The sequence below is a fragment of the Myodes glareolus genome, chromosome 14 (genome assembly GCF_982192425.1).
Source record: "Myodes glareolus chromosome 14, mMyoGla1.1, whole genome shotgun sequence".
In the NCBI taxonomy this organism is placed as follows: domain Eukaryota; kingdom Metazoa; phylum Chordata; class Mammalia; order Rodentia; family Cricetidae; genus Myodes; species Myodes glareolus.
In genome coordinates, this window is record NC_142039.1 from 41,585,399 (window position 1) to 41,612,046 (window position 26,648).

At 45.2% G+C, this 26,648-nt stretch overlaps 1 protein-coding gene across 5 annotated transcripts in view; it reads right to left on the reverse strand.

Moving 5' to 3' along the window:
* Window positions 1-7,891: 7,891 nt before the first annotated feature.
* The window catches only part of Carmil1 (capping protein regulator and myosin 1 linker 1), a 280,263-nt gene continuing 261,506 nt past the window's right edge, over window positions 7,892-26,648 (reverse strand). The window contains exons 33-38 of one of the 5 annotated variants that reach the window (XM_087896478.1): window positions 25,083-25,506; window positions 21,566-21,647; window positions 19,865-20,059; window positions 17,740-17,880; window positions 14,860-15,006; window positions 7,892-8,913 (exon numbers count right to left, since the gene is read on the reverse strand). In XM_087896478.1, the coding sequence (XP_087752604.1) occupies window positions 8,777-8,913; window positions 14,860-15,006; window positions 17,740-17,880; window positions 19,865-20,059; window positions 21,566-21,647; window positions 25,083-25,506 (1,126 nt within the window). In that variant the 3' untranslated portion in view covers window positions 7,892-8,776. Of the gene's footprint in view, window positions 8,914-14,859; window positions 15,010-17,739; window positions 17,881-19,864; window positions 20,060-21,565; window positions 21,648-25,082; window positions 25,507-26,648 lie in introns of all 5 variants that reach the window. The other 4 variants (XM_087896477.1, XM_087896479.1, XM_087896480.1 and 1 more) reach the window with 4 other exon arrangements.

Genomic DNA, 26,648 nt, shown 5'->3' on the forward strand with positions numbered 1-26,648 from the left:
AGCTTGGTCCATGGCGCTAGGAACAATGTGGTGGCCTCTTCTCCACATGGCAGTGGGCAGTGGATATCAAGTGACCACTTGCAGTGACCATCTTACCAACCTCCCCAAACAGTGCCATGAACTGAAGACCATTCAAATACATGAGCCTATGGGAGACGTTTTGCTTCCCGTTTGTAACACCCTGCTTCACCATACTGTCTTACAGGAAATTCAGTACACAGACCTGTCTGCATACGCATATCTCCCTTGCTCCCTCCAGTGTTTCACCAAACTTGCTGTTTCCACATAGCCTGGCAAAGCAAAGGCTGCCCACTTACCTGTGAATCAGTCTCCGTCTTCCCCTTCCTCCTCTCTTTCCCTCAGTCTCCCTTTTGTTGCAAGGAACTGCTTGTTCGTCCCAGCTGCCCAGAACCGAAATAATCACACAGAAACCGTATCAATTAAATCACTGTTTGGCCCATTAGCTCTTGCTTCTTATTGGCTAACTCTTACATTAATTTAACCTATTTCTATTAATCTGTATATAGCCACGTGGCAGTGGCTTATTGGGAAAGATTTGGCATGTCTGATTCTGGCGGCTCTATGGCGTCTCTCGACTCTGCCCTTCTTTCTCCCAACATTCAGTCCAGTCCTCCTCGCCTACCTAAGTTCTGCCCTATCAACAGGCCAAGGCAGTTTCTTTATTCATTAATGATAGTCACAGCACATAGAGGAGACTCCCACATCATCCTTTCTGTACTTTTGAGATATGATCTTACTATATGACCTTAACTGGCCTGGTATTTGTTATGTATTTCAGGCTGGCCTTAAACTCATGCCAATCCTTCTGCTTCAGCCTCCTGAAGGCATGGACTGCTAGATCACAGACCTTCTAGCTGCTTTCTCATCCTGAAATCAGGCCACAACCCCTGTGGTCCTTCCTTCTCTCCAGACAGTTGATAAGCAAGCACACAGTGCCTTGCAACCCTCTAAGTCTTTCCCTTCCTCTTGCAGCTGCACCACACAACACTGTCCTCTCCAGACCACACAACACTGTCCTCTCCAGACCACACAACACTGTCCTCTCCCAGACCACACAACACTGTCCTCTCCAGACCACACAACACTGTCCTCTCCAGACCACACAACACTGTCCTCTCCAGACCACACAACACTGTCCTCTCCCAGACCAAGGACAACACAGAAGGCTTACTTGCTTTCATCAATGTCCCGTGACTTCTAATGTGGAGGCTAGAACTAACACCCCCATCCTCCAAAATCTCTAAGAGCAAGAAAACCCTTGTCGCTCTCTCTTTAGGACCCCATCACACTATCCCTGAGAGCTGTCCAGTAAAACATTTTCTGACCCTAGACCTGGTTCTGACCCTCTTCAGGACCCTTTCATGGCTACCTGTGGTCTTCATGCTATAAATAAAGCTCCTCTGAAGGGTGAGCTTGTGGTAGCTTCTTTTCTACCAATCTCTAACATCTTTAAGTTATAACACATGCCCCCAATCATCTAAGCGGCTTCTATCTGATAGTCTCTCCATACCCAACAAAAAACTACATGACATCATCCTCCGAGGTCCTCCCTAGGAAGACAGAATGCCTTCAATGCTCCTTTGGACACAGGAAAGTAGTTTCTTGCCAGGGTCAGCAGGTACACGGAGCTGCCTTACCCTGCCTCCTGAGAGCCTTTGAGATGACTCCATATGCTGAGGTCTGTCTTTGAAAGCCACGTTCTCCTCCTAAATAGCTGTTGACATAAATTTGATACATCTTCACAACCCAATGAGAAAAATTTCCAGGGAAAAACCTGGTACACAGAAGGCAGAAGAAGGAACCACACACTCATACAAGTCTTTTTCATTTTATTTCCAGAGACATCTGAGAGAGTAAACCTGCCCTGTTCTGCTGGGTCTGAGTAGATGCTTTTGAGCTGGCCCTAACATGTTTGTCCATCAGCCTCTGGGGTGTCATATGACTCTTAGAAATTGCTAAGAATTAAGATTCAATATGAATAAAATAGAGGAGAGGCTTACGAAGACAATCAACTAAGCTGAGATTTGTTTAAAGTGTTTTAAAGCTGGGGCTTGGAAAATGACCTAGCAAAAGTCTGTATGTATGGTATGTGTGGGTACACACACATACACATGAATATATATGAAGAAATTATTTAGGAATGAACACTCTTTACCAATTTATTAAATAACTTCGTACAGCAGGGTGTAGTACTACAGTTGTGAAGCAGTGATGACTATTATGTTTCTAATGCCTGTGGGGGTTACAGTCTTCTCTGTGATTTATACTGTCCAAGAAATAAATTGTAGGGTAAAAGGATCAGTCAAAGAAACACACCCTGACCCTGAAACCAGAGCCAGTGAAAGAAACACATATTGACCCTGAAACCAGAACCAAAGAAGTACACTCTTGCCACTGAGCTAACTGAGCATGTAACCAACCAATCCCTGAGCAGGAAAACCAGCCAATCCCTGAGCACAAAATCAACCAATCCCTGCTCATGAAATCTAGCCAATCTCTGAGCTTGTCCAAGCTCAAGGCTTGAATCCAACCAATTCCCACCCTGAAAATCTTCTCCCTGGAAAAATTCCGCCCTTAAGAAGCCCTACATGGGGGCTGCCATTTTCCACCCTGGCAGAGGCAGCCATTCTTCTGTATTTTTCCCTCCCAATAAATCTCTTGAATGAATTTTGGGAGAAGTGGAGTGGAGCAGAGAAGCAACAGACATCACTGCTGGGAAACTTTCTTAGTGGAACAGAGCAGAGAAGTATCGACTTTTGCCTATGAAGGAGAGTGCTACATTTCTGCAGCAGTTTCCCCTTGGCAGAGGCAAGCAAAGCAGAAGTAACTTTCATCAGAGCAGAGAAGCAATGGACATCTCTGCTGGGAAACTCTTTTTGCAGAGTGGAGCAGACCTGAGCTGTAATGGCTCTCTCAGAGAGGAGCACCATTGCCACATCCTGTGGGGAGACCATCCCCAACCAGAACACAGCCATAGGTATAGCTTGACTTCCTGACAGCCAGTCTTGACTTTCTCTTCAGAACTGAAGGCATTCAGGATACCTTCCCTTCACAGCTTCAGGTATAGCCTGACTTCCGACAGTCAGGGTTCCCTTCCCCCTAGAGCTGTAACTCTTGCACAAATAACAGTTCGTGGCATATACAGTCAGTCTTCTGTTTCCATGCAGTCAGCAGATGAAGAATGAATTATTAGGAAACATTTAAAATGCATGCTAAAATTGATAGAACATACTTGTAATCCTGGTACCAAGAAGGCAGAGGTAGACGGATCCTGAGTTCAAGGACAACCTGGGCTACTTGGAGAGTTTGAGATCAGCCTAGGGTACGTTATTAGACTCTGTCTGGATAAGAACTGTGGTTGTACTGAAGAGGTACAGAAATTTCCACGTCACTATTAAAAAAAACAGCATAGATTTTATTTCGTAGTATTTACATTTTATTAGATATTATAAGTAATCTAGAGATTCTTCAAATATAGGGGATGTGGACAAGTTACATACAAATATGACCCCACTTATGTAAAGGACCTATGGATTTTGAAATCCATGGGCATGGAATTCTAGAATTAATCTCTGTTAGAGACTTAGGGATAGTATTCATAAAAGGATCACTAAATATTGAATGAAGTTCAGCAAAATAAAGGTTTCTGTTTTTTAGAATTTAAGCTTTCAAAGCCCCAAATCCTCCCTAGACTGTAGGTTGCCAAAGGACCCTGTCTAGAACTTTTAAAAGTCACCAGTAAAGTCGCTGTCTTCTGTCGAGTATGCTTGGGCCTCCGTGGGGCTGGCTCTGGCTCAGAGGCCCTCTCCTGCAGCCTAGCAGCTGGGCAAACAGATCACATCTTTGACAGCAAATGGTCTCTCCTGACCTCTCACCCGGAAGGGGAAAGGCCAGCTGCTTCTTCTGTAGTGGAACAACGAAGGCCCCATCGATGCTGGGCGGAGAGGCAGCATGGTGGCTCAGTCTCTAGAGCTGGAAGGGCATGGCTTCTGCCCTTATCTCTAGGGATGAAAGGGTGAGGTGGTCCCGGCCCTTTCTGCAGTGAGACATGAGACTCACGAGCCCCAGAGAAATCTGTAGATCGTGTGTCGTTCTTGGGCATGCTGTGGGATCACTATATTTTCAAGGATCTTCTGTACCAGGCCCAGGGATTTTCCAATGCCCATGAGTTGCCTTCATTATATAGAATTGGCACTGGGCAGAGGGAAGAGATCAGGAGAGATCAGCAAGTGTGAGAAGCAGCAAGCTCCATGTGACCTGGTCACAGAGAAGAACCTCAGGGCCTCTCAGTGAGCGGTCCTGCTAGAGTCAGCATTCCATAGAGCGCGTGCTCTCGGGAAGAGGGAACCAGTCAGTGTTCAATCCGCAGCCCTGATGGAAGAGCAGACCTGCTGACTTCCCAGGCCTGACCGAGGAGTGCCCTGCTAGGGGTTCCTCCTGGCACTAGAGTTTCCTCTTTTGCAGGCTTCCCCCCACCCCAACATGGTTACTACAGTTCCTAAAACCCTCCTGCATACAGGATCCATGCATTTTACTCTGGATCTTTGCAGTGGTTCAGAACTCAAGGGCATCTTCCCTGCAGGTTTCTCTGTCTGCCTCACCCTCTCGTCTTTAGTAGACAGCTTGACCTGTCTCCCCCAGAATGTTTTATAATTCCAGACACGAAGTTCAGCTGAATGTTTTTACTGTCAGTTGAGGCTCCCTACGATCACTGCATGCCAAAGGAGATACAGAGGTATGAGAGGCTGGGTGTGGAAACATGAGGCAGGCTCCCACTTAAGCTGGGCCTGCGATCCAGCCATCTGCTGAGCGCAATCGAGTGCAGGTCATAAAGATGAAGCATAGCTTCATTTTTTTTTTTTTTTTTACTTCCCTCAAAATCTGTTACCAGCCCATGGCAGCAAGAACAGTGCCCTTGGGCAACACAATCGATTGCTTCTGATTTTGAGAAATTTCTTTTTTTTTTTTTTCTTTCTGAGCCGGGGTGGTGGTAGGGGGCTTATGTAGCTCAGGTTAGCTCAAAGTCACTGTGTAGTTGAGGATGACCTTGAACTCCCAAACCCTTGCCTCTACTCCCTGAGTACTGGAATCCCAGGAGTGTGCTACCACACCCGGCCTAATGTTGAGACACCACTGACAAAGGAAGCGCGACACTGTTGGCAACGGGGCAAACAGAACACCGTGGAGCTTTTTGTCATTGCTGTCTTCTCTGCTTTAACCATTAGGCTAAAGCCTGGGTTCTTGGTTTAAAACATAAAGAGAGGTGTCAGACTACAGACCAGACTGCTCCTCAGGCTCCCTGCAGCTCTGTCTTGCTGTTGGTGTGGAGAAATGACAAAGGGACAAGCTGCCTACCAAGAGCCTGACTGGGAATCTGTGGCGCCTGGACTCCAGAATGGCTGCTGCCATTTTCATTGTCCCAAGGAAATGTATAGACCCGGACTGCCTGACTCCAGAGATCAGAGAGCCAGCTTTCTAGTGGGGCACAGCACATGGGCTCATCTTCCTTCCTTCCTTCATATCTTCAGTCACGAATTCTCCAGTTCAGGGCTCTGTTTCTCTCTGCCTGCCACCAAGGAACAACCTCAGTGCAAGTCCATGCTATGGGCCGTTCATGAGTCACGTGGACCTTTCCTTGGATCTATAAGGAAACCCCGCTCTGCCTTAGTGCCTGAACCTCATCAGAGCCCTCAGCAAGCTCTTCACCGACATCCTGGAACCTTTGGATTGTAGGCCTCTGCTGTTCTCCAGCCTCCCGATCAGGGTCTTGCAGCTGAGGACTGTTGCTCTCCCAGTATTTGTCCCCGACCATGTTTCCAACCGGAGGCTGCCGCTCTTCACTTCACTGGAATGAAGGCAAGTGACACCTGGTCACAGGTCCTACAAAGTAGCCATTCCTCCCAGGCTCTTGTGGAATCCATGAAAGGTGACAGGTATGGAGGAATGTATCAGTTCATGCTCTTAGAGGAGCAGGTGTTGAGAGGGTTTGAACCTGCAGATTTACTTCTGGGGAATCCTGCAAAGCAGTGCTTCTCGACCTGGGGGTCGTGGCCCCTTTGGCAAAGCTCTATCTCCAAAAATATGCATTATGATTCATTAACAGTAGCAAAATTACAGGTATGATGTAGCAATGAAAATGAATTTTATGGTTGGGGGGTTCAGCATGACAGCATGACATGAGGAACTGCATTAAAGAGTCACCACAGCATTATGAAGGTCAAGAACCACTCCTTAAAGCATCGCAGTGCAGGGAATAGGAGGCAGGAGATACTTGTGGTTCACAATGACAGGCTGAAGATCGCTGTGAAAGGAGCCTGGGAGGGAGCGATGGAGACTTGAGCAGACAGACATCCAGGGCAAATCTAAAAAAGTCCAGGCCGGGACAGTGGAGGGCTTATGAGTAAGGGCTGTCCTTCACATGGCCACTTCAGCCAAGCTGGGGACTAGCAGCTGGGGGCTGTCAGCCTGGCATGTCAGCATGTAACCTTAGGGATAATCAGGAGAAGAAAACAGTTTCTTCTTGCTCTTCCATTTCTCTTGCAGTTCCGAGGGTTACAGCTTTTTGCTCTGACTACATCGCTGTGTGAAAATACAGTGGCTCTTGTTGCAGAGGCAAGCTCCAGGGGCCATGATCAAACACTAAGGCTATTCACAGCCTGGCCTTCTACAATGAAACCACAAGCGTATAATGGGCAGCAGGGACACGCGGTGCCACGTAGGATTCTAAGTGAATGTGAATCTGATCACCGCAGACAGCAGCTCTTTGTGACCACCCCACTACACCCCGTGACACAATCTGAGGCCACGTACACTTTGAAGGAGTGGACTGAGCCACTGTGGAGCCACCAGGAGGTTTGGTTTTGTCTGCCTGCCTTCTCGAGTCTTCACTCAGGAAGATACGACAACTTGTCTTTCTCTTCAGGTGGTTGGCCTGAGCCTAGGCATGCTCTCTCTGATACTTCGGGCTTTTCCACAGTTTCTCGGAAGCTACCTCCCTTTTGCCAGGCATTGCTGAGCCTCCATGTCATACTGAAAAGCATGGCTTTCTCTTTTCTCCATCTCTCTCCTGTGGCAGCTGTCAATATGGCCAGCCTCCCTGCTTTGTGACTTTTAAAGAATAATAAAACTGTCCTCAAGCTTTAAAAAAAAATACAGTATACTTAAGAATCAGGCACAGCCCCTGGACTTATGAAGGGATCCCTTCAAAGCCTTGTACAAATGTCACTTTGAGACATCCAGAACATCCTGGGGGATTGAGGGGAGCGACACCTTCAATAGTGCTGGTTATCCGTGCGGGCTTAGCTGGACTGTGGGTCTCCTGACCAAACCGTCCAACAGTCTGCAGTCCCATGCCCGTTTCTGTCTTATTCTTCTCCAACTTCGGTGCCATCGCAGGTGTCTGGTCATGCCCGCACTGACAGCCGAGCCACACCTACGAGAAGAGTCTTCTATATCTGTTGCCATGAGGTCATATGATACCAAGTGGTCCTGCCTTTAGGACTGGAATTCACTCTCAGGTCAACCACTCAGGGGTGGCAAAGGGAGGGGGACGAAGTAAACAGCGACATCACACCAGCCCCATCTGCGATGTTTGTCTTCCTACCTGACTCAAGCCAGCACCCCTCTCATGACCTTAAACTCATGGAGCTGGGTACGGAGCACACAAAGAATTCTGTGACCTTCTAGTAAGTTCCATCTGTGTTCCGGTGGCAAGAGCAGACCATGGAATTATCAAATTATATTTATGTTGAAAGTAATGATTTCTAGATGATATGATTATCTGTGTACTGTGATGATTCTACATTTTAGAGACTAGCCACAGCCTCACTGCACAAGCCGTTCCTCATGAAAGAACTGAAGGAAGCAAAAATTCCACTTGGAAAATCATTTTATTGGTATAAATATACATATGAATAAAATATTTTCAGCCTGTAATGTAAGTGAATATTTGTGAGATGCTTTATAAAGAGTAGTATTTAGACATCTTTTTTTTTTTTACAGGTGCCAAAACTTTCTCTTAAAAACCACACATTAAAAGCTAATAAGCAGACAGAAATTAAGGGCCTTCAGAAACAAGAATATTCATAAGACCTCATTCCAATCAACTATATACATGAATCCGGGCTTCTCACATTCTGTTCTTAGCTGTGCTTGCCGATGGTCTGCAAAGGCTACTGGCCAAGCTTTAAATGTACAGTTCTCCACAGGGAAGGAAGTGCTCCTCCCAGAAGAATGTAAGAACAATGCCCGAGATCTAATATATATATAATTTATACAAATTATTTATTAGTGTGCTCTGTTAATATAATTACAATGTGCAATTGCATACATCAAGAATAAATTGCTATATCGAGTCATGTGTGGATGTGACACAAAAACACCCTACAGTACCCCAGGGTCTCCTGGATAGTTACTTGGGTGGGAGTCCAGTTACTTCATTAACTTCCAAAAACCACACCATGCAGGGCAATGTGTAGCTGCCTCAGAGAAATTCAAGTAGGGCCCGTGGAATAATTGCTGGCTTTTTGTTGAAGGCATAAGAAACAATGTTTGGAAAACAAATGCTGAGAATGGGGGTAGACCAAAAATGTGCTTTGATAACCAAAAAGTGGACTTTTTATATCTTTTTCTTAGAAAAAGAAGGAAAAGGAGAGAAAGAAGAAAGCACCAGAGAAGGGAGAAGACGCACTGCCCGCGGCTCCTCTCTGAGGGCTGAGGAGAGCACCCTGCATGGGAAGGCTTGGGGTGGGCACCATTACACAAAAATAAACTCTTTTTCTGCCTCTTCTCCGGAGTCACTGGATTTGCTCCCTTGTTGACCATCTTTGCCAGAGGACCGCTGCTTTTGTTCTTGATACTCCTGGGCCTGCGGACCCCAGCTTCTCCTTGAGACTGAAATCAGAAGGTAAGGAAGAGGGACAATTTATTGACAAGGCAATAACAGGACCTGGCCAACAGTGGGGTGAGGGACCCTGAGAAGGAGGGGGAGGGCTGGTCATGATGGACTTTTTCAGAAACAAACCGGCTAATGAACTTAGAGACTCTGGACAGAAGTCAAGGACACACCAACAAAAGCACAAGCAAGTGGACACAAGCAAACATGCATGCGCAAGACCAGTCTATGCTAGGGTGAACCCGGCATAGATGTGGACAAGAACCAGAGGTGGAGATGGTAGGCAAGCAGGAGAAGCCGTCAGGAGTCACTGAGGCTGCTCTGAGCCAGGCGACCTCCACAGCCGAGAATTCTTCATACACGGCACAGAGGACAGGACACACAGAGACTTGCAGAGGTGCTGGCAGGACTGGGTTCCAATGCCATGCCTTCTGCAGAGACCGAAAGCTGGTTACTCCTGCAGTGGGGGAGGGACACAGACAGACCTGTCGTCCTGTGCTTCAGAACATCTGTGCTTCACTCCCGTGGATAAAATCTGTGACAAGGACTTAAATAATGCCTGTGACAGATTCAACCCTGCAGGAAAAGTACCCACTCCTGTTGTCTGTTTGGACCGGCGATAGGTAACTGGAAGGGGTCACAGGAGAGTTGGAGCTGGGCTTTGGTCATACGACGGTGTTCTTCCTAATCACACAGGTAGGTTTTGTCTAGTTCTCTCTTTAAAGCCTGTGTTCTTCCTGTCTACATCCTGGTTCCTCTGACACCACACCTGGGAAAGATTCAGTTCAGAGGCTAAACTCCAGGGATATTTAATAAAGCTATTAAACATTACTCCCATGCCTACTGAAGAGATGCCATGTGAGCTAAAAACACCAAACCCGTGCCACTTGGAAAGCTGCTTAAAAACAAACAAACAAACAAAAAAAAAGCACAACTAATCCGTCACTCAAGAAGAAGACCCAACCAGGAACACAGTCTTCAGTCCTGGGAAAGACATCAAATTAAAATTACACCAAATCCTGAAGGGCGGAGACCCACAAACAGCCTTTTCAATCTCATTATAAAATCAAGTAAAGTATTGATGTGTGTGTCTGTGCATGTGTATGTGTGTGTTCGTGTGTGTGTGTGTGTGTGTGTGTGTGTGTGTGTGTGTGCTGACTTTCTCAGGTGGGTTTAGTCACCTGATAATGGGTGCAGGAACCAAACTCTTGTCCTCTACAGTACTAACTATACTAAACCATTTCTCCAGTCCCTTAAACTTCTGACTTCTTTTCACCAGTGGTTTAGGGCAAATTCTCAGAGCGGGTTGGGGATATAAGAAACAGAAACAATTGCTTTTAAAAACTTTCATTGGGAGAAAAAAATTTTACTTGTGTGATTGGTCCTTTGAAAGCTGTTGACAAGTCAGGTTTGGAGGAAAAAAAATATAAATAAATGTCCCTAAATATTTTGCCCTTAGTCACAAAACCAATTTGATGCTCACATCCACAGAGTCCTTTAAGCTTTCAATCTGAGTGTGTGCTAAGATGGGGGGGGGGGGAGACAGAGAACACTTCCACTAACATCCTAAGAATATCTGTCAAGAAATCCAACCTCAAAAGTAAAGGGGACTTGAGCTGTCTCCTAGATGTTCTGCATTCTAATTAGAACAAAACCTCGTTTCTGCACAAACAGACAAATGGGAAGAAATGTCTAATACTGCGATGGGAGATTCAAGGGAAGATAAACAGGGTGCGGGAGGGGGTCATGCTCATCTCTCTTCAGATTAAACATTTGAGACCCTAGATTCAGCGAATAATCAAACTTTTCATCCTTCCCAATACTTTAGCTTCCTGGGAACTCAGGCCAGATCCACCTCATGTGAGATGACACAAAAGTACGCTCTAAATACGGAGACACTCATGTAACTAAGAGTTTCGGTCCCAGGTAAAAGCAGAAGTAACCTTATGGACCAGGGCCACAACAACAAACATGAGTGAAATTTAGAGGGACACGATATGGGCATCTTCTTGGAAAAGGCAGGTTGTGTCTTCTTTTCCAGCAATACACTGACCTTCCAAGCTGATACTGGGTTTTTGAGTCCTCCAGCTTAGGAAACCATGCGGGCAGAAAAATGGGGTGATGGGGAGGAGGGAAGAGCAAGCATCACCAAGTTAATCTGCTCCTTTCTAGTTGGATAGCACAGTCAGATTGCGCCATAAAAGTAAGAACTACCATTTAACCAATGTAGTGACTAAGAGGGAAATATCCCAATTTCAAATGTCGACAAAACATTCTACAAGAGGGGTGGAGCTTGTGTGAGGCCTTGAGTTTGATCCTGAGGACCCCTGGGGTAAAGTTCATCCTAAACACATTCACCTCCATTAATTAAGTTACGATTGCATGTGCTAAGGACCCTAGGGCAGCTGGCATGTCCTTAGTGTTGGGAAAAGGCAGGAAGAACCTCACCTAACACTTGAACCAAGCTCAGCACTCAACTGGTCTTCTAGCCTGCTTAGTCCTGATCCTTGATGCAAACAGCTTTGTAGAAAGAAAGATCTTTATTGTGTCAATTTCCAGCCGTAAGGGAACATCTATTTGATTGCACGCAATTAAGATGCTAATGACAATTATATAGAATCAGATTTTGTCAGGCTTCCTTTAAAGGGGTGTCTAAATAGAGTTATGTCTGCTTGAAACGTAAAAGTCCAGAATTAATTTTTAAAAAATATTATAAAATTGAGACTTTTACTAATTACCCAAACTTAGTCCTACACCTTGATTTAAAACAAGGTAAAAAGAAAAACAAAACAAAACAAAACACACTGTTTGATTAAACTTCTCCAATGTAATATGGTTAAGAATGCCAAGGTGTCCTGGTGGACGAGTCTATCTATCTATACGTGTATTTATTATCAACTCATGGGCTATTGATGAATGAAAGATATAGACTGAACATTAACTTATTAAGTGGAAACACTGGCTTGTATATTTACAATTTGTTTAAGGTGGAAATAAGTGTTGCAGAGAGCCTCAAACACAAAGATTAACTTTGCATATGTATATATGCAAATTTCAAGCCTTCGGAAATACACATACAGACGTGGGATTAGAGATTCAGATGCAACTTGGAAATGATCTCCCCATTGTAAACTCTAGGCAGATATAAATCTACCAAGAGAAAACAGGGCATTTTCTTAACGTAATAATCTATAGCTGGCCCCGCCTTTAAAAAATTCTTTCCAGCATAGTGGGAAAATCTCAAGCAACTGCTACATTTTTCCTGAAGAATTAATTGTGTTTCTTGTTTTGAGACAGAGTTTGACGTTATTCTCAACTCTCTCTGTAGCTGAAGATGACCTTGATCTCTAGACCCTCGTGCATCTACCTGCCAAGTGCTAGGATAGTAGGTGTACACAGTACAGTTATCTGCTCTTGTAAAATTCTCACACAGGACGTGGCACCTGGATCTGGATCCGGGGGAAGAAAGTTGAGCCAAACAATAGTTCACAGACTGTGAGACCAGGCACGGGTCCGCGGCTTTGGGCTGGACAACAGAAGCACCGAGGGATAAGAAAGGGACTCCCAGAATCAGACGGTACGAATACGAATAGAAAGCTCGGCGACACAAATGAAGCCACACAAACACAGCTATTTTCTTCGAGAAAATAGGATATTTGCTAATAAAAATATCACATCTTAGACTCAGAGAGGAGAGGACAGGAAATCAGTCTCTAAACAGCCACACGATTAAACCAGGTCAGCCATGATCAAATATGCAGCATGCTTTGAGAACAACAGCTGCCATTTGTTGCATGAGTACAAGGCTTGGGAAGTTCAGAAAGCTGGATCGGTATCACAAGATTGTTCTGAAGACTTGAGAGGATGTACCACGTTTCTGTCAGTTGCTTTGGTAACGCATTAAAAACAAACTAACCAGAAACTCTTCGAAAAGCAGAGGCTATGTAGTTCTCAAAGGCGAAGGTAACATGAGAAGACTAGGCACTAACAAAACAAACGTATTAGACATAAATGACTTTAATTGAAGCACCTGTGAAAGTTTTGGGGTTCCCGATTTCAAGAAATCAAGGTAGAAGAACTAATACAAGATGGTCCCGTTTAATCCTACCAAAATTTGACCCAACCCATCACTAGGAGAGTGGTAACTACCGACGTTGCAGGAGAATCAGAGGTAGATACAGGACTTCCTCTCACTGCTGGGAGTTGACCTATCCCTGCAACCGTCCCCTTTAACCCAATGTCTTCTTGGCAGAAGGATGTGCCTAGGGGATGGGCATCCTGAGTGCCAGGTAAGCGCTTTTAGTGGTTCTTGTTGTTGCACCGCGCATGCCTTGTTAGTGAGAGATGTACATCAGTGGCTCTAAGAGTTGAAAATGTAAATTTCCAGGATCTAGAAATATGCATGTGATCTCAATTGTATTTAATGAAAGAGATAATAGATTTGTTGTCTTATTAATAAATCTCTTTGGCTCTTCACACATGTTGCGGCTGCTCACTGATGTGACTTTCCTCTGAATGAAATTCAGAGTTTTTGTTTTGCTAACGTCAGACTACATTTCTCAGAAAGAGAAGTATTTTTACAGCTCTGTGATAAGGACACATGTTCTACACAGGGAATCAGCTGAGAGTAAAGTACACGTGTGGAAGGCAGCTGAGCAGCACAGAGCCTGTTAAGCAGTTGTCAGGCCCTACATTCCATCCTGAGTACCATATCCACCCACCACATCCACTAAAAGCAAAGGACCATTTCTATTCATTTTCTCCAGGACAGATGCTACTTGGTCCAAAGAGAATGAATGTTCTGTCCTTACTTGCTTTGTGTGGTGGGCCATCCCTTAGCTCCGCCCTATTATCCAGCTAGTTAATACCAGAGCAACAGGAAAGAGCCACGGGAGCCTCTCATAGCACGGGCTCACAAGCCAGGCCTGGATGTTCTTGCTGGTGATGAACTGGTAGGGACTTGGTGAGACTTGCATCCGTCCCCAAGCAAGTTCTCTAAGAATAAGCTTTCCCTGTCATGAGGTCACTCTCATCAACCTGGATTCTGGAATGCTCAGCGGAAAAGGAAGGTCATCGTGTTCACGACATTAAAATATGGGTCTCATGCCTGACCCCGGATATCTAAATACCCTCACATGCTAACCTCTGATAAAGCTTGGTGGAAGCAAAGAGCTTCACTCTAAGGGCAGGCGTCCTTTGAGGAGATCTCCTGCAGTAGATTAGCTAGGTACATTCCTTGTCCTCTGCTATGCTGTTTTCCTTGCACTGCAATGGTGGGAAGGCCTCTTCCCTACGCCAGCAGTGAGGGCTCTAACCCCCTAGAGGGCAGCACCTGATTGACATCTCCCCTTAGTTGTCCCCTGGAACTGCTCTCACCTGAGGAGAATTTGTCACATAGGCTAATGGAAGACAGAGCAGAAAGAGCAAGTGCTGGCCAAGACAATGGATTGCCTCTCAGATGGGAAAACTTTCCCTGAAAAGTCATGTATGTAATTCAAGGTCTGCATGTTGCTGGGGGCTTCTTGTTGATCTTTCCCTAACACAGTGTTTGGGTAACATCTTAGATCAATGTTCTGTAGGCGAATAGTCTCTACTGCTCTATGAATTTCTAGCTTAACTCATGGAATCTTGACAGGAAAAAAATGTAGAAAGGAAGAGAATGAGAGATATGACCCCAATATGAAAATTAACTTTTAGGCTCACTAACATTTGAATAGACAACCTTCTAAGGTGACTTGAAGCTCCCTATGGTCTAGTTTTAGATTTTGGCTTAATATTCTCGCACCTCCCCATGGAGGGACCATCCTGTTGCCGGGAAGAATAAGAATTCAGTTCTATGGAGTCTCTGACCCAGCCCCCAACAGCAGCTACTCAATTAAAGCGTGTTTGTTAGTGCCAGTTCATCAGCTTCAGGTCAGCGAGGGATGAAAACCGAAGGCTCTAACCATTTGTTGGCTGTGACTTCCTGTACCCAGGTGCATTCACTTCCTCTTCCGCAATGGTGGAGTAGAGTTTTGAAGATCTTTTCCCTCTACTGGAAGGCTTGCCACTGCCATGATCTGAATGTCTTTTGAAATAATCTCCTCTTTGCACTACTAAGGAAAAGGGATCCGGTTTACCCTTTATAGTAGCAAATACATCAATGTGTCGACATCCATGTTAAATTATTTATATTAAAACTTAAATATCAGCTTATCCACCCCTAGTTAGGATTCAAAGAACTTAAGCATATGAGTCCTGGGCAGATCCACTGTTGTCCACAGAATTCAACAGCCAACATTATGGAAATGTGCAAAATGAGGTGAGTCCTGATCTTGCCCCAGAGAGGTAGGAACAAAAATGCCCCAGTCTTACAATTTTGATTCCACGATGGATTAACAAAAATCACATACACTATGAAATAATCCGGAAGAATCACAGTCATTTACCTGTTTCAGAAATTAGTTGGGCACGCTAGTCCAGAGGGAGGCAGAGAACAAGGAAATGAAGTAACCAGCATAAATAACGTACAACAGGAAAAGACAATAGGGACGGCTTCTAAAGAGATAGGCAGGGCTCATGAGTGGCTGCTGTGTCTTCCACCCGCATTGAAGACCAGCTAGTTCAGAAGCCGGAGTCAAAATCTTACCCCCCAAACGCCTGAAAGCTGTGCCCAGACCTTGTATATTTTCGCCTGTCATCATTGCAGAGTACTGTGATGTGTGGCTAGTTCCTTCTGGGTCTAGACAGGAAAGCAACCCTGAGCTCTGTAGTTTCAATCAGCCCATGCTGGACAAGCATATGAAGCACCACTAGTTCTTGAGCGGCGGCTCCCTTATTTGGAATTCCTTGCTTTTCACAGCAGCTCTGACCTGGCCAGTGGTGTCCAATGTGACCTGTGTTGTCACCAGAGGCTCTAGGACACATTCCTACTCCCAATAGCTTTGATCACCTATCAGCTATTAGCTAAAAACAAAACAAAATTTCAAATCCCAAACCCACAAACACCTGCTGAAAACACATTTGCTTAAAGTTAGCTTATCGTTTTGGGTTGGGCTAGAGTTTTATCTGTCCTCAGCCAAACTCTGGTGGCTCTTGGGCTATAGATTGGATGCTTCCAAGCAGGTATCATTTTCCAAAAGTTATGCTAATCATAAATTTACTAAACTCAACTCTTTGGCCCCCACCTACCCTGTTTTGTGTAAATTCTTTGACATTTCAATTGTTTTTAACAAGATGAATATTTCCTCACATCACCAACCACCCCACCACACTAAAATCCTCTCAGGCATTTTCAAAGCTTCCTTAAAAGCTAAGAGGAAAAGACAGAAACTGCAGGATGGAAAGACAGCAAGGGTGCCTATGGGGAAGAACTGGATGGGCAACCTGGCTGTGAGGGGCTCTTGGGGCCAGAGGTTGCTTTGAACAACACAATGAAAGGTTCTTTAACAGTGTAGGTCACTGTCAGAGTGAAGTCACTCAAACCTGGGCTGACGCTAAAGCTGTGGTTAGGACACCAAGTACAGCATCTGTCCCCTCGCTGTGAAACGAGAACTGATACCAATCCCCTCTTTGGATTCTTTGACCAAAGTAGTTAACACTTTCAGGCAAGTCCCCACCTTCTTTTCTCTATGAACAGTAGGAGAGAGAAACTTCCACCTAACAAATAAAGTTGCAGCATGGAGACAGAAGAGCAAAAAAAAAAAGTGTTATTTATTTGTTTTTATTAGACCCACTAACACATAAGGATAATAGGCAGCTGTGCCTACTTTTAGCTTCTACCCTAGACTACTACCAAGAAGAGAAAACAGGAGATATCAGAGCCAGGGAAGTAACAGAATTCACCAAACAAATATGACGTTAACAACGCAGCCCAAAGCACAGCCAGGATCTGCACATGGGGGCTAAGAGCTCTCTTACATTACATATCTGGTGCAGAACCAGCCCTGTGTGACACTTAACCCAAAAGCCAGCTGTGCATTTGAAATAAGGGAGGCCAGGCATGGTGACTCACCCCTATGATCCCCGCATTTGGGAGGCAAAGGCAGGAGAGTTACCGTGAATCAGACTGAAGCCAGTCTAAGTTACATAGTGAGTTTCAGGCGAGCCACTACATCAAGAGAGCCCTGCCTCAAAATAAAACTAAAAATAAAGAAATGACATAACAGAGCATACAATAAGTGGGAGAAATGAAAGAAACATCAAAGATGCTACTGTTACCCTGGCCTGCCTTTCCCCTGTTTTGGGGCTCAGGTCTGTTCCTGAAGGGCAGCAAGCAAACCACAGGCAACCACCATTCCCAACTCAGGGAACTGGAGGGAACACATTTGCGCAGAGACGCCCCGGGATTGTCTGCACGGGGGCCACACTCTGAGAAGGCAGTTATTTACTCATGACCCAAAGAGTACTGCAGCTTCAAGGTTCCTCAGGGCAGATGGCCTGCTCCTGATCCATGGCAAAGATGGCAAAATTACTGTACTACAGCTGCCCTTGAACCATGACAATGTTAACAAGCTAACTAGGGGGTGCTTTCCTTAGAAATAATGGGATCTAGAAACCTATTCAAAATTGTGCCCTAATAGGCTGTAAGCTAGCTAGAAGTAGGTAGAAATCACTCCTGCAGAGAAGGTGAGTCTTTGGCTAGGTGGCTCAGCTATACTTTATGGCTTCTCTTCATGAAGTCCTAATGTCAGACATAAGGCCAAATCAAGGGTCCACTCTGGTTCCCATAGTCAACCCAAGGGATTCTGATGAACTCCCGGATTCTAGTTAAGTCTGGGACTAAGCCCCTCCTTTTGAAATGACACTCTCTGGGGTGAACAGAGCCAGAGGAAAGATGTTCTTACCTTCCTGGGAGAAGGTCCTGGGACTGGGCTGGGGGCTATTCTGGCCATCACGTTCCTTGTCCGAGGGGACTTTTTTGAGGATGGGTGGAAGAAGAGCAACTTTAGGGGAGCTAGGACCAGATGGAGAGTCTGGAGTGTCTTCTACAGAGGTACAAAGAAACAAAACAAACTGTTCTCCAAACTGTGTCCCAAGCAGATAAGCCAGATCAACCTTTACATACAGATGACTCGAAAAGAGAAAAACTACCATAGAATGTTTCTAGTCAAGAGTTCCTTCTTTATTTCTGTTAAGGGAAGTAATTAGGATTCATGAACAATCAATATAAAGAACAAGGACAACTATGAAAAGCTGACATATGTACAGATCTGAATCCATGCTGCAAATTTTCAGTGAGCTAATGCTTGAAAATGAAGCTAGGAGTGAACCACAGGTTCCTTCTGCCTCAGACATAAAGTTGTTGAATGTCTGAAAACATGTACTATATGTAACACAATGTCGTTACCAGTTGTCAGAGCTAGTAGGTCACAACACACACACACACACACACACACACACACACACACACACACACATATTCATGTAGCTACCAGCATAGAATCCATTGCCCTAGGAGTAATTTGAAAACATGGACTTTTAGACCCACCAAGGACTTTGGTTTCTGATCTACAAGGAGATTAAATGATCTCCTGGGCTAAGAAGGAGTAAAGACAGTCAGGGTTAAGATTTCAGGCTCTTCTCTGAAAGCCAGCATTGCTTCACCAAAATCAAAAGAACTTAATGAACTATGCCCTTTCCCTTCTCCATCAGCTGGTGGGATTCTCAAACAAGTGTGTACATGTGTGTACACAGGTGTGAAAGACAGCCAGCCAACAGGCAGGCTCTCCTCAGTTGTACTTTCTCACTGCCGCCACAGAAGTAAAGCTATGACCAGACACAGTGACTCCATCGTCTCTCAGAATTGTCCTGAAGAGGAACATTTAGAAATACTGCTGAATTTTCAAGCTTTATCAAAACACCTATCAGTTTATGAACCTAATTTTTGATATAAAATATACAACGAGATAAACAGAACAGCTGATAAAAAGTGGAAAAATAAAAGGACTCTAGCCAGCTTTACATTTGATATCGGGAACTGGTCAACCGAGCTTCTCCATGAAGTAGATCAGAGTTGTTTCCTTACTTCAAACTAGAAACCCATGGAGCTCAGAAAAACATCAAGCCTTTCGTTCACAATTCTCTGCTTTTCATTTCTTTAGTCTGTCTTCACTGTGTCTCACCCTGTAGCCCAGGCTAACTGCAAACTCATACCAATTCTCCTGCCGCAGCTTGCCAATTGAGCATAAAGAGAAAGACAGTAACAATGGTGACGATGAGGAGGGCAAAGGTCTGGCTGCATCTCTAGCCTGTTTTCCGACCCTCCCGGGGAAATATGGAGAAGAGGTTTATCATATTTCATCACATCACCCACTGTAACTCTGATGTTTTGAAAATTCTTACAGTATTTCTTAAAGACTTGATTTAGACTTTTTTTTTGCATAAGAAAATAAGACAGAACTGAACCCATTCCTAGTATTTTTAAATTTCTTCTGTAAGACCTTCTACCTTAGCTCGGCAAACACCTTTGTATCTGGCTAAAGGCTAAGTCTCTTGGTCTTGGAAGCCATGAGGGCACATCTGTACCTAGCACATTCGACCACATTTGCAATGTGCCTGAACAACACTTGCACCATCTGAGGAAACCTTATTTCAAACCAGGCCTACAGTTTTCCTAATTCTGTTCTATATCGCTGATATGCTACAGGATGTGTGTACAACCACACAAACTGCTGCTCTCAGGCCTTTGTCCTTAAACTGGCTGTTTGCATTGTTTGAATACCCCGGAGACTGATTTCAGAAGTCCGCCTCTGCTGATGGGCCAGCCTGCCCGGGCTGGTTTTCCTGGCAGGCAAGAGCCTCATCTCTTAGCCCTCCCCAGTTCTCCGCTCCTTCAGGTTTCATGTGTTTTTCAGTTTCAGCTTCCTATTTTCATTTTTTTCCTCCAATGAGTCTACCACACTCTACCTACTCTTGAGACCACCTGTGGGTATAGCCAGACCAGGCCCAGACCGACTCGCAGACCCTTACCAGGTCGGGAGGCAGTTCTTGGCTTCTGAGGGATGGAAGGCCGGGGTCCTGGGCTGGGCTTGGGGGACTGCAGGAGGGGCTTCGGACTGGTGGGAATGCTGGAGGAGCTCCGAGCCCTGCAGCCCCCATCCACCTTGGGTTCTGCTTTGGCATTCTTTTCCGGTGTTCCCAAACCAAAGCGGGCCTCTGGAAGACCTGGGTACAATTTGGGCATTAAAATGAGAAGTGGTCCAAACCACATTTTAAACATCAAAAGCCAAAGAAACTAATCTTCTGAATGCAGAAATGTGGTGGACGCTGTGGCTCTCATTACGCATCAGAGATCTTGAGAACAAAAGCCTCTCCATTTCAGTGCGCTTTCACAGTCAGCGCTAAGAAGGACCGGCTTTCTTCGCAGAAATGTGATGACTTGCTAGCACTGGACCAGAGACTGCCAGGCAGGAGGCAGGAACTGCAGAGGGGCAGAGCCGGGACAAAGGAGTCTCACAAATGGCTTAAGTCCCCCTTCCTATCTGTGGAGTCTGCTAGGCTGCCTGTCCACTCTGGGACAGTTCACTTCAATTTCTCTGTGACATGCTTGCTTTGCTAAATAAACCGCTTGAACAGTTAGCGTCTCACGGCTAAATTATTTCCTTCCAGAAGACAAGAACTCAGAGACCCTTGCTATAAGACATCACATTTTACTCTCTGCCATACACAGCTCTATATTCATATGCAAGGAAAAGCTAATTTCTCATGAATTTAAAGTCTTCAGGACTTTCTGAGCCCTGACAGGTGGAGAGAGACAGGAAGTGCCTCAGTTCTGGTTGACAACCGATCTGCTAGGGATCTGGCTGCAGTTGAGGGAAAAAGGCTGTACTGAGGGTTGTGATCTCATCTCAGGCTGAAAACAGTTCTGGAAAGATCATCATCCGCATTGCTGCTGCTGCTGTCTACAGTGAACCGTACAGCCGGCAAAAAAGTAAGCATCCATAAAAGCAACTTACGAGTTACTGCTTGCTTGCATCCAGTATATTGCATCTCCACTCAATATACCTAAAACTTCGAGGGACCAGACCAGGCAGTGGTGGCGCACACCTTTCTTTAATCCCAGCACTGGGGAGGCAGAGGCAGGCGGATCTCTGTGAGTTCAAGGCCAGTCTGGTCTAAAAGAACTAGTTCTGAGACAGGCCCCAAAGCTTCAGAGAAATCCTGTCTTGAAAAACCAACCAACCAACCAAACAAACAAACCAACAAAAAACAAAACAAAACAAAACAAAAAAACCTTTGAGGCAACAAAGCATAGGGATTCCATTCACACTGGAGCCACGGGACTGGAGTATTTCCTCCAGGCAGGTAAACCGCCGCCCTCCTTCTGCATGCCATGCGGAGCTTGCTGTTCAAAACATCACACTTTGTTCTTTCACCAGGATGCCCAAAATTTAGGAATTTGTCAAAAAGGAAAGTGGGGAAGGCAATCTTAATTTCCTCCATCTGGGATTTCAGAAAAGAAAAAAAAAGTCCCCCTAAGATCATGGCTACAGAGATAGGAGTAGCGCCCCAGGAGTGGCTGGGACAGGAAGGGACTGGTTGTTTAGGTTAGAGGGGAGAACATGAAGGCTTGTTTTTCCATTTGTATTTTCCTTCGCCCAATCACAGGTGACTCTAGAACCGGAAGAGGACTGGTTTTCCTCAGGGGATTCAAGCAGTAGCTCTGCTTACCTGTCCCACCTCCATCCGACCGCTCTGCGCTGCTCAAGACCGGGCTGGAGGAATCCTGGGAGATGACATCATTGATAAGCTTCTAAAAATTCAAGACCCCCCAGCACCCCAAAAAAGAGTACATTTGAGATATAAGGGGAAAGAAGAAGAAACAATAAAGCAGATCGATAACAAGAGATTTTTCCTGCACTGCCACTGTTGAAGGGACATCACACCCAAGAGGGTGGCTTTACCCCCATGATACACATAAGGGTCACAATCCAGAAAGGGAAGAAAGAAGTCCAGGTTTGTTTTTCACGAAATCTAGGTTTGTGTTGTTTTTTTTTTTCTTTAATGTTTGTACTTGATTTTCTTTTGTTTTTATGTTGGATCTCACTCTGTAGTCCAGGCTACCCTAGAATTCACTGTATGTAGTTCAGGTTGGCCTCAAACCCACGATCCTTCTCTCTTAGATTCCCAAATGCTGGAATTTCAGTCATATGCCTCCATACCAAGCTTCCAGGAAATCCATTTTTAAAAGTAAAAGCGAGGACAGAGAGCTGGGTCAGCAGGTAAAGGGACTTTCTGTCAAGTCTAAAACCACATGTTCAATCCCTGGAACCTAAATCCGAGTCACGACACCATGTGAAAGGACTGGTATTGGCCCAGGATCCCAAAGGCCAAGTCCTCAGCACAAAGGACATTTATTTGCCGCAGAAGGACAAAAGGCAAGGAATAAGAGACAAAGACAGGAGACAGAGGACGGGGGAGAAGGGAAGAGAACAAGGGAGCGGACAGGGATATCTGTTCCAGAGGGACAGAGGAACGCCTCTGGATGGAGGGGAGGCAGATGTGGAACACAGAAAAATGGAGGTTTATGAAGATAAATGGGGAAACCCTGTGTTAGGTTAAGGTGTTCAGTGTCAATTGGGTATGTTAATTAGGTGAGCCAAAGGGGGCTTTTGATTGCTGGGCTCTAATACTTTGATAGCTGAACCTTGGCGGCTAGCTTTTCGAATATAATCTAACGGCTTTAAGCAAGGCAGACACAGAATGGGGGAGAAGAGCAAAGCCAGCCAGAGCGACAGGCTCCGGTGGGCTAGTGTCCCTTCACCAAGTGGTGGAAGGATTGACTCCTGCAAGTTTTTCTCTAACTTCCATACATGCACTGTGACACACGTGTGCCACACAAATATATACACACTAAGTCAATAAAGTTTGAAAAGCAATTGGAAAATTTGCACCCTTGACGCCCCCTCTCTGCTGTTCCAACAGTAAAGTCAACTGTACATCAACCATGGATGCTTACATTCGTGGGACTCACCCTCTTCTGCTCTTCCAACAGTAAGGTCAACTGTGCATCAACCATGGATGCTTACATTACTACCCGTAACCAACTCAGTGCTACATTTCAGGAAACATTCTAACAGTAATTTTTTTTTGAGAAAGCTTTTTATTCTGGTAAAATAGCCACGACTGTCTAAACTGTAATTGCTGAAGATTTTTTTAAACAAATGCTGTTTAAAAGAACACTAGATGGCACTATGAGAACATTAACATCAACCTGGACCAAGCGCAAACACTAATCCAGAAAGATTCTGTTACCCTAGGCCAATTTATGTATCAGCCCTAAACACATGGGAAAGTACCCTGGAATTCCTGTCTTTTCAACAAAATTAGCTGCTCATCACAGGAAACAGAGATTAAACATTAGGAAAACAGAACATTTGCTGTTGGAAATTTATAAACTGTGGAGGCATCTGGCTCATGGTAGGGATGTAGTATTTTTTCAGAATTCTGCAGGTGAAGATCAATACTGCCTCCCTTAGAGCATCAACAGGAAGCAGTTATGTAGGCTCTCCCGTCTTTGCACTATCGTAAGGATCTGTGGGGAAGAAAAGCAGGTATCTATAGCTGGGAAATTGCTGGATAGTAGAAGAGCTACGGTGAGCAGCTGCAGAATCTCATGGGATGCAGAGTTTAACAAACAGCAGCTGGAAAGAGGCAGTACAGACGTCCTCTGTATCTGCTGGGTAGTCCACCTGGACTTCCTCTAAGCCAAGGTCCCCTGGGGGAACGAATCATTTTCTTCTGAGGCCTTGAGACAAAGAGATGCACAGCTTCCCTTTCTGGGGGGTGGGGAGCTTCTCAGATCTCAGGATGATGCATACAACCTGGGCACACTTATCTTAATAACTACCACAAGGATGCATTCCTTTAAGAAACGATAGAAGCAAACAGACAGAATTCTGAAAAAGAGACTCAGAGCAGTAACGCGGCTGGGAATGCAGCCCAGCGGAGGCTGATTATGCAACCCATGTAAGACCCTGCAGGGCTTGATCTCTACAGGGACTACAAAGCTTGCAGGAATGGGGGGAGCAAGGTAGGTAAACTATGTTTAAATTGAATGTTGAGGAGACTCAACATATTTTTTTTCTTCTTTTTTTAAAATTATCCTCTGCTGTGCTAGGGAAAGAACTCAGATTCTTAGACATGCCAGGCAAACCCTCTATCACTAAGCTGCCATTCTGCCTTGTCCTTGAGACTTAGCAACCTCTAAACCAGCGCTGACGTCTTCATAGCGGCCATAGTGGACTTGGTAATCCATCAGTCCTAACAGGACACCCCGACTTCTTCTTTTGCCATTTAAATCTGGAATAATGCAAAGGACTTTGAAGTCTGGGAAAAGGTTAAGCTAGGAGCTTCATGGGGCATGGAGTGGGCCTTTGAGATTATCTGCCTGCCATCTGTTCTTTGCCTGTTGGTTCTGCCACCTCAGCATCTCCACTCAGATTCACCCAGGCCAGTCTTATTTGGGACCAGTTCTTGCAGACTTCTATTGAAAGCACAGGAAGACAGGTAGGTGGGGCACAGCTTATTTCTCAAAAACAGATGCCATACCTTTAGAGTCTCGTGCCTCTCAAGAGTGTATCTCTGAGCTGGACAGGAACCCTGGGAAGGGGCAAGGGACTGAAATGGGGATCACTGGGGACTTGGGGCCACTCAGTGCTACCCAGTGAATCTGACACCAACCTGAGCCACAAAGTGAGTTTGAGGCGAGCCTGTTCCTGTGTGAGACCCCATCTCAAAACAATCAACAGGTTAAACAATCAAGGCATGGCATGGGGCAGTGAGGACAAGCAAGTAGTTCTGGGTCTGGGCTCTAAAATCTTGGGGAATAAATCTTTAGATTTAACATGTTTAAGACATTTTCTTTGTAAAATTTATTTTATGTGCACAGGTGGTTTGTTTGCACATGTAAGCATGTGCACCTCATGCATGTCTGGTGCTCAGAGTTTGGAAGAGGGTGTCTGTTCCTCTGGAAATGAAGTGGTTGATGCTTAGAAATCACTGTGCAGGTTCTGGGAACTGAACCAGGGTCCTTTATAAGAGTTACAGTGTTCTTAACCACAGACTAATCTCTCCAGCATCCAGTATTTACATTTTCATTTAACTAACAAGCTATTTTTCTGCCCCTCTTTTTCCATAAAACTAGAGAAGTCAACGCAGGAATCCAGACACAGGGCTCCCTCCTCACCTTCTGTGCGCACGCAGCTCTCCGCTCCTGCTTTGCCTTCATCTCAGCCAGCAGCCCGCTGCCCATCATCTGCACATAGCGCCGGCTACCCTGTGGGCTACCCTTGCTGTCGCTGCGCTCGATCCTGCCTGCCTCCTCTGCCGGGCCTTCCTCCGGGGGTTCCGGTGTCTTCATCTCCTCTGTGCGCTCCGCAGCACCATTGTGCTCAGCTGTCTTTATGTCCTTCCTAGCGGTGTCCACCGGTGGACTCCGGATTGCCCCCTTTGGAGAGGAGAGCTCTTCGGACATCAGGACCGTGGGTGGCCGCTCAGATTTGGACCGCGATTTGATTAGGTTGAGAAAGCCACTTCTCCGAGAATCCCGTTTTTTTTTCTCATCTCCTTCGCCCAGTTCATGGGCATCTGAGCAGCGTGTGGATGATCTCCTGCACCACAATCAGGACACAGAAACTATTGCTTAAACCATGAAGACAAGTACCACGAGGACTTAGCCGATGAACGTGAAGGTGACTGCTGCATAACCAGTCACGTTCTGTAGCATTGCAAATGTTAAGCCTGTGCTTAGGGACAGAAGAATTCAGGCTAGCCATGAGGAAACTAAGCATCCAGATTGTGCGCTAATCTGAAGGAGTCAGACAGGATTGAGGACAGACATTTGTAATGATTAGAGGCTTAAGTGTGAACTTCTCCTGGACTGGCTTAAGGCATAATTGGGCATCTACCCTGTTTAATTTGGGAGATACTGGAAAGGGCTTCTTTGAGCATCTGTTAATTACTAGGTAATCGGCGAAATCCAACATATTTGCTCAATCCTGGCAAAGATTTGGATCTTTGCTTAAATGGAATAAATTATCAGAAGAAGTAACAAAATAAAAGACCCAAGGCTCAGGTGCTGATGCAATACCTGATCCTCTAGTATTTGTGAGATGGAGTAGGAGGGTCAGGAGTTCAAGGCCAGCCTCACCTATGTAAAGTCTACCATCAGGTTGGGTCGCAAAAGACTTTGTAAAAACAAAACTAGACAGAATAAGTTTATATTTTAGGATAGATTTTTCAGAAAGAAAAAAACATAAAAATTTGGGAAATGGAGAAAAAGAACAAACAAAATGAGTGTCACAAGAAATCTGCCACTCAAAGTCAGAGCCTGGACCTCCCCTCAACTCCCTAGGAACTCACAGAGATTCACCTGCCTCTGCCTTCCTGAGTACTGGAATTAAAGGTGTGCACCACCACCACCCAGCTCGAATAAAAAAAGTTTAACAGATAGTGTGTAGAGGAAACAGAAGAAATTTACAAAAGAAACAATAAAAACTCCAGAACCAAAGAACATGAATTTTAAGAGTCAAACATTTTATGTGTGCTAACAAACTGGATAGACAAACCAGCAACCCCCTCTTAAATACAACATCATAAAATTTGGGTACCCTGAAAATATAGACACATCCCAAATGTTTCCAGAGAAGAGAAAAATGCAAAACCATGTCACAAAGGATCAGGACTCAAGGTGACACTGGGTTCTTATGAGAACTCGAGAAGACAGAAAATTAGGGAACAGCGTTTTCAGAAT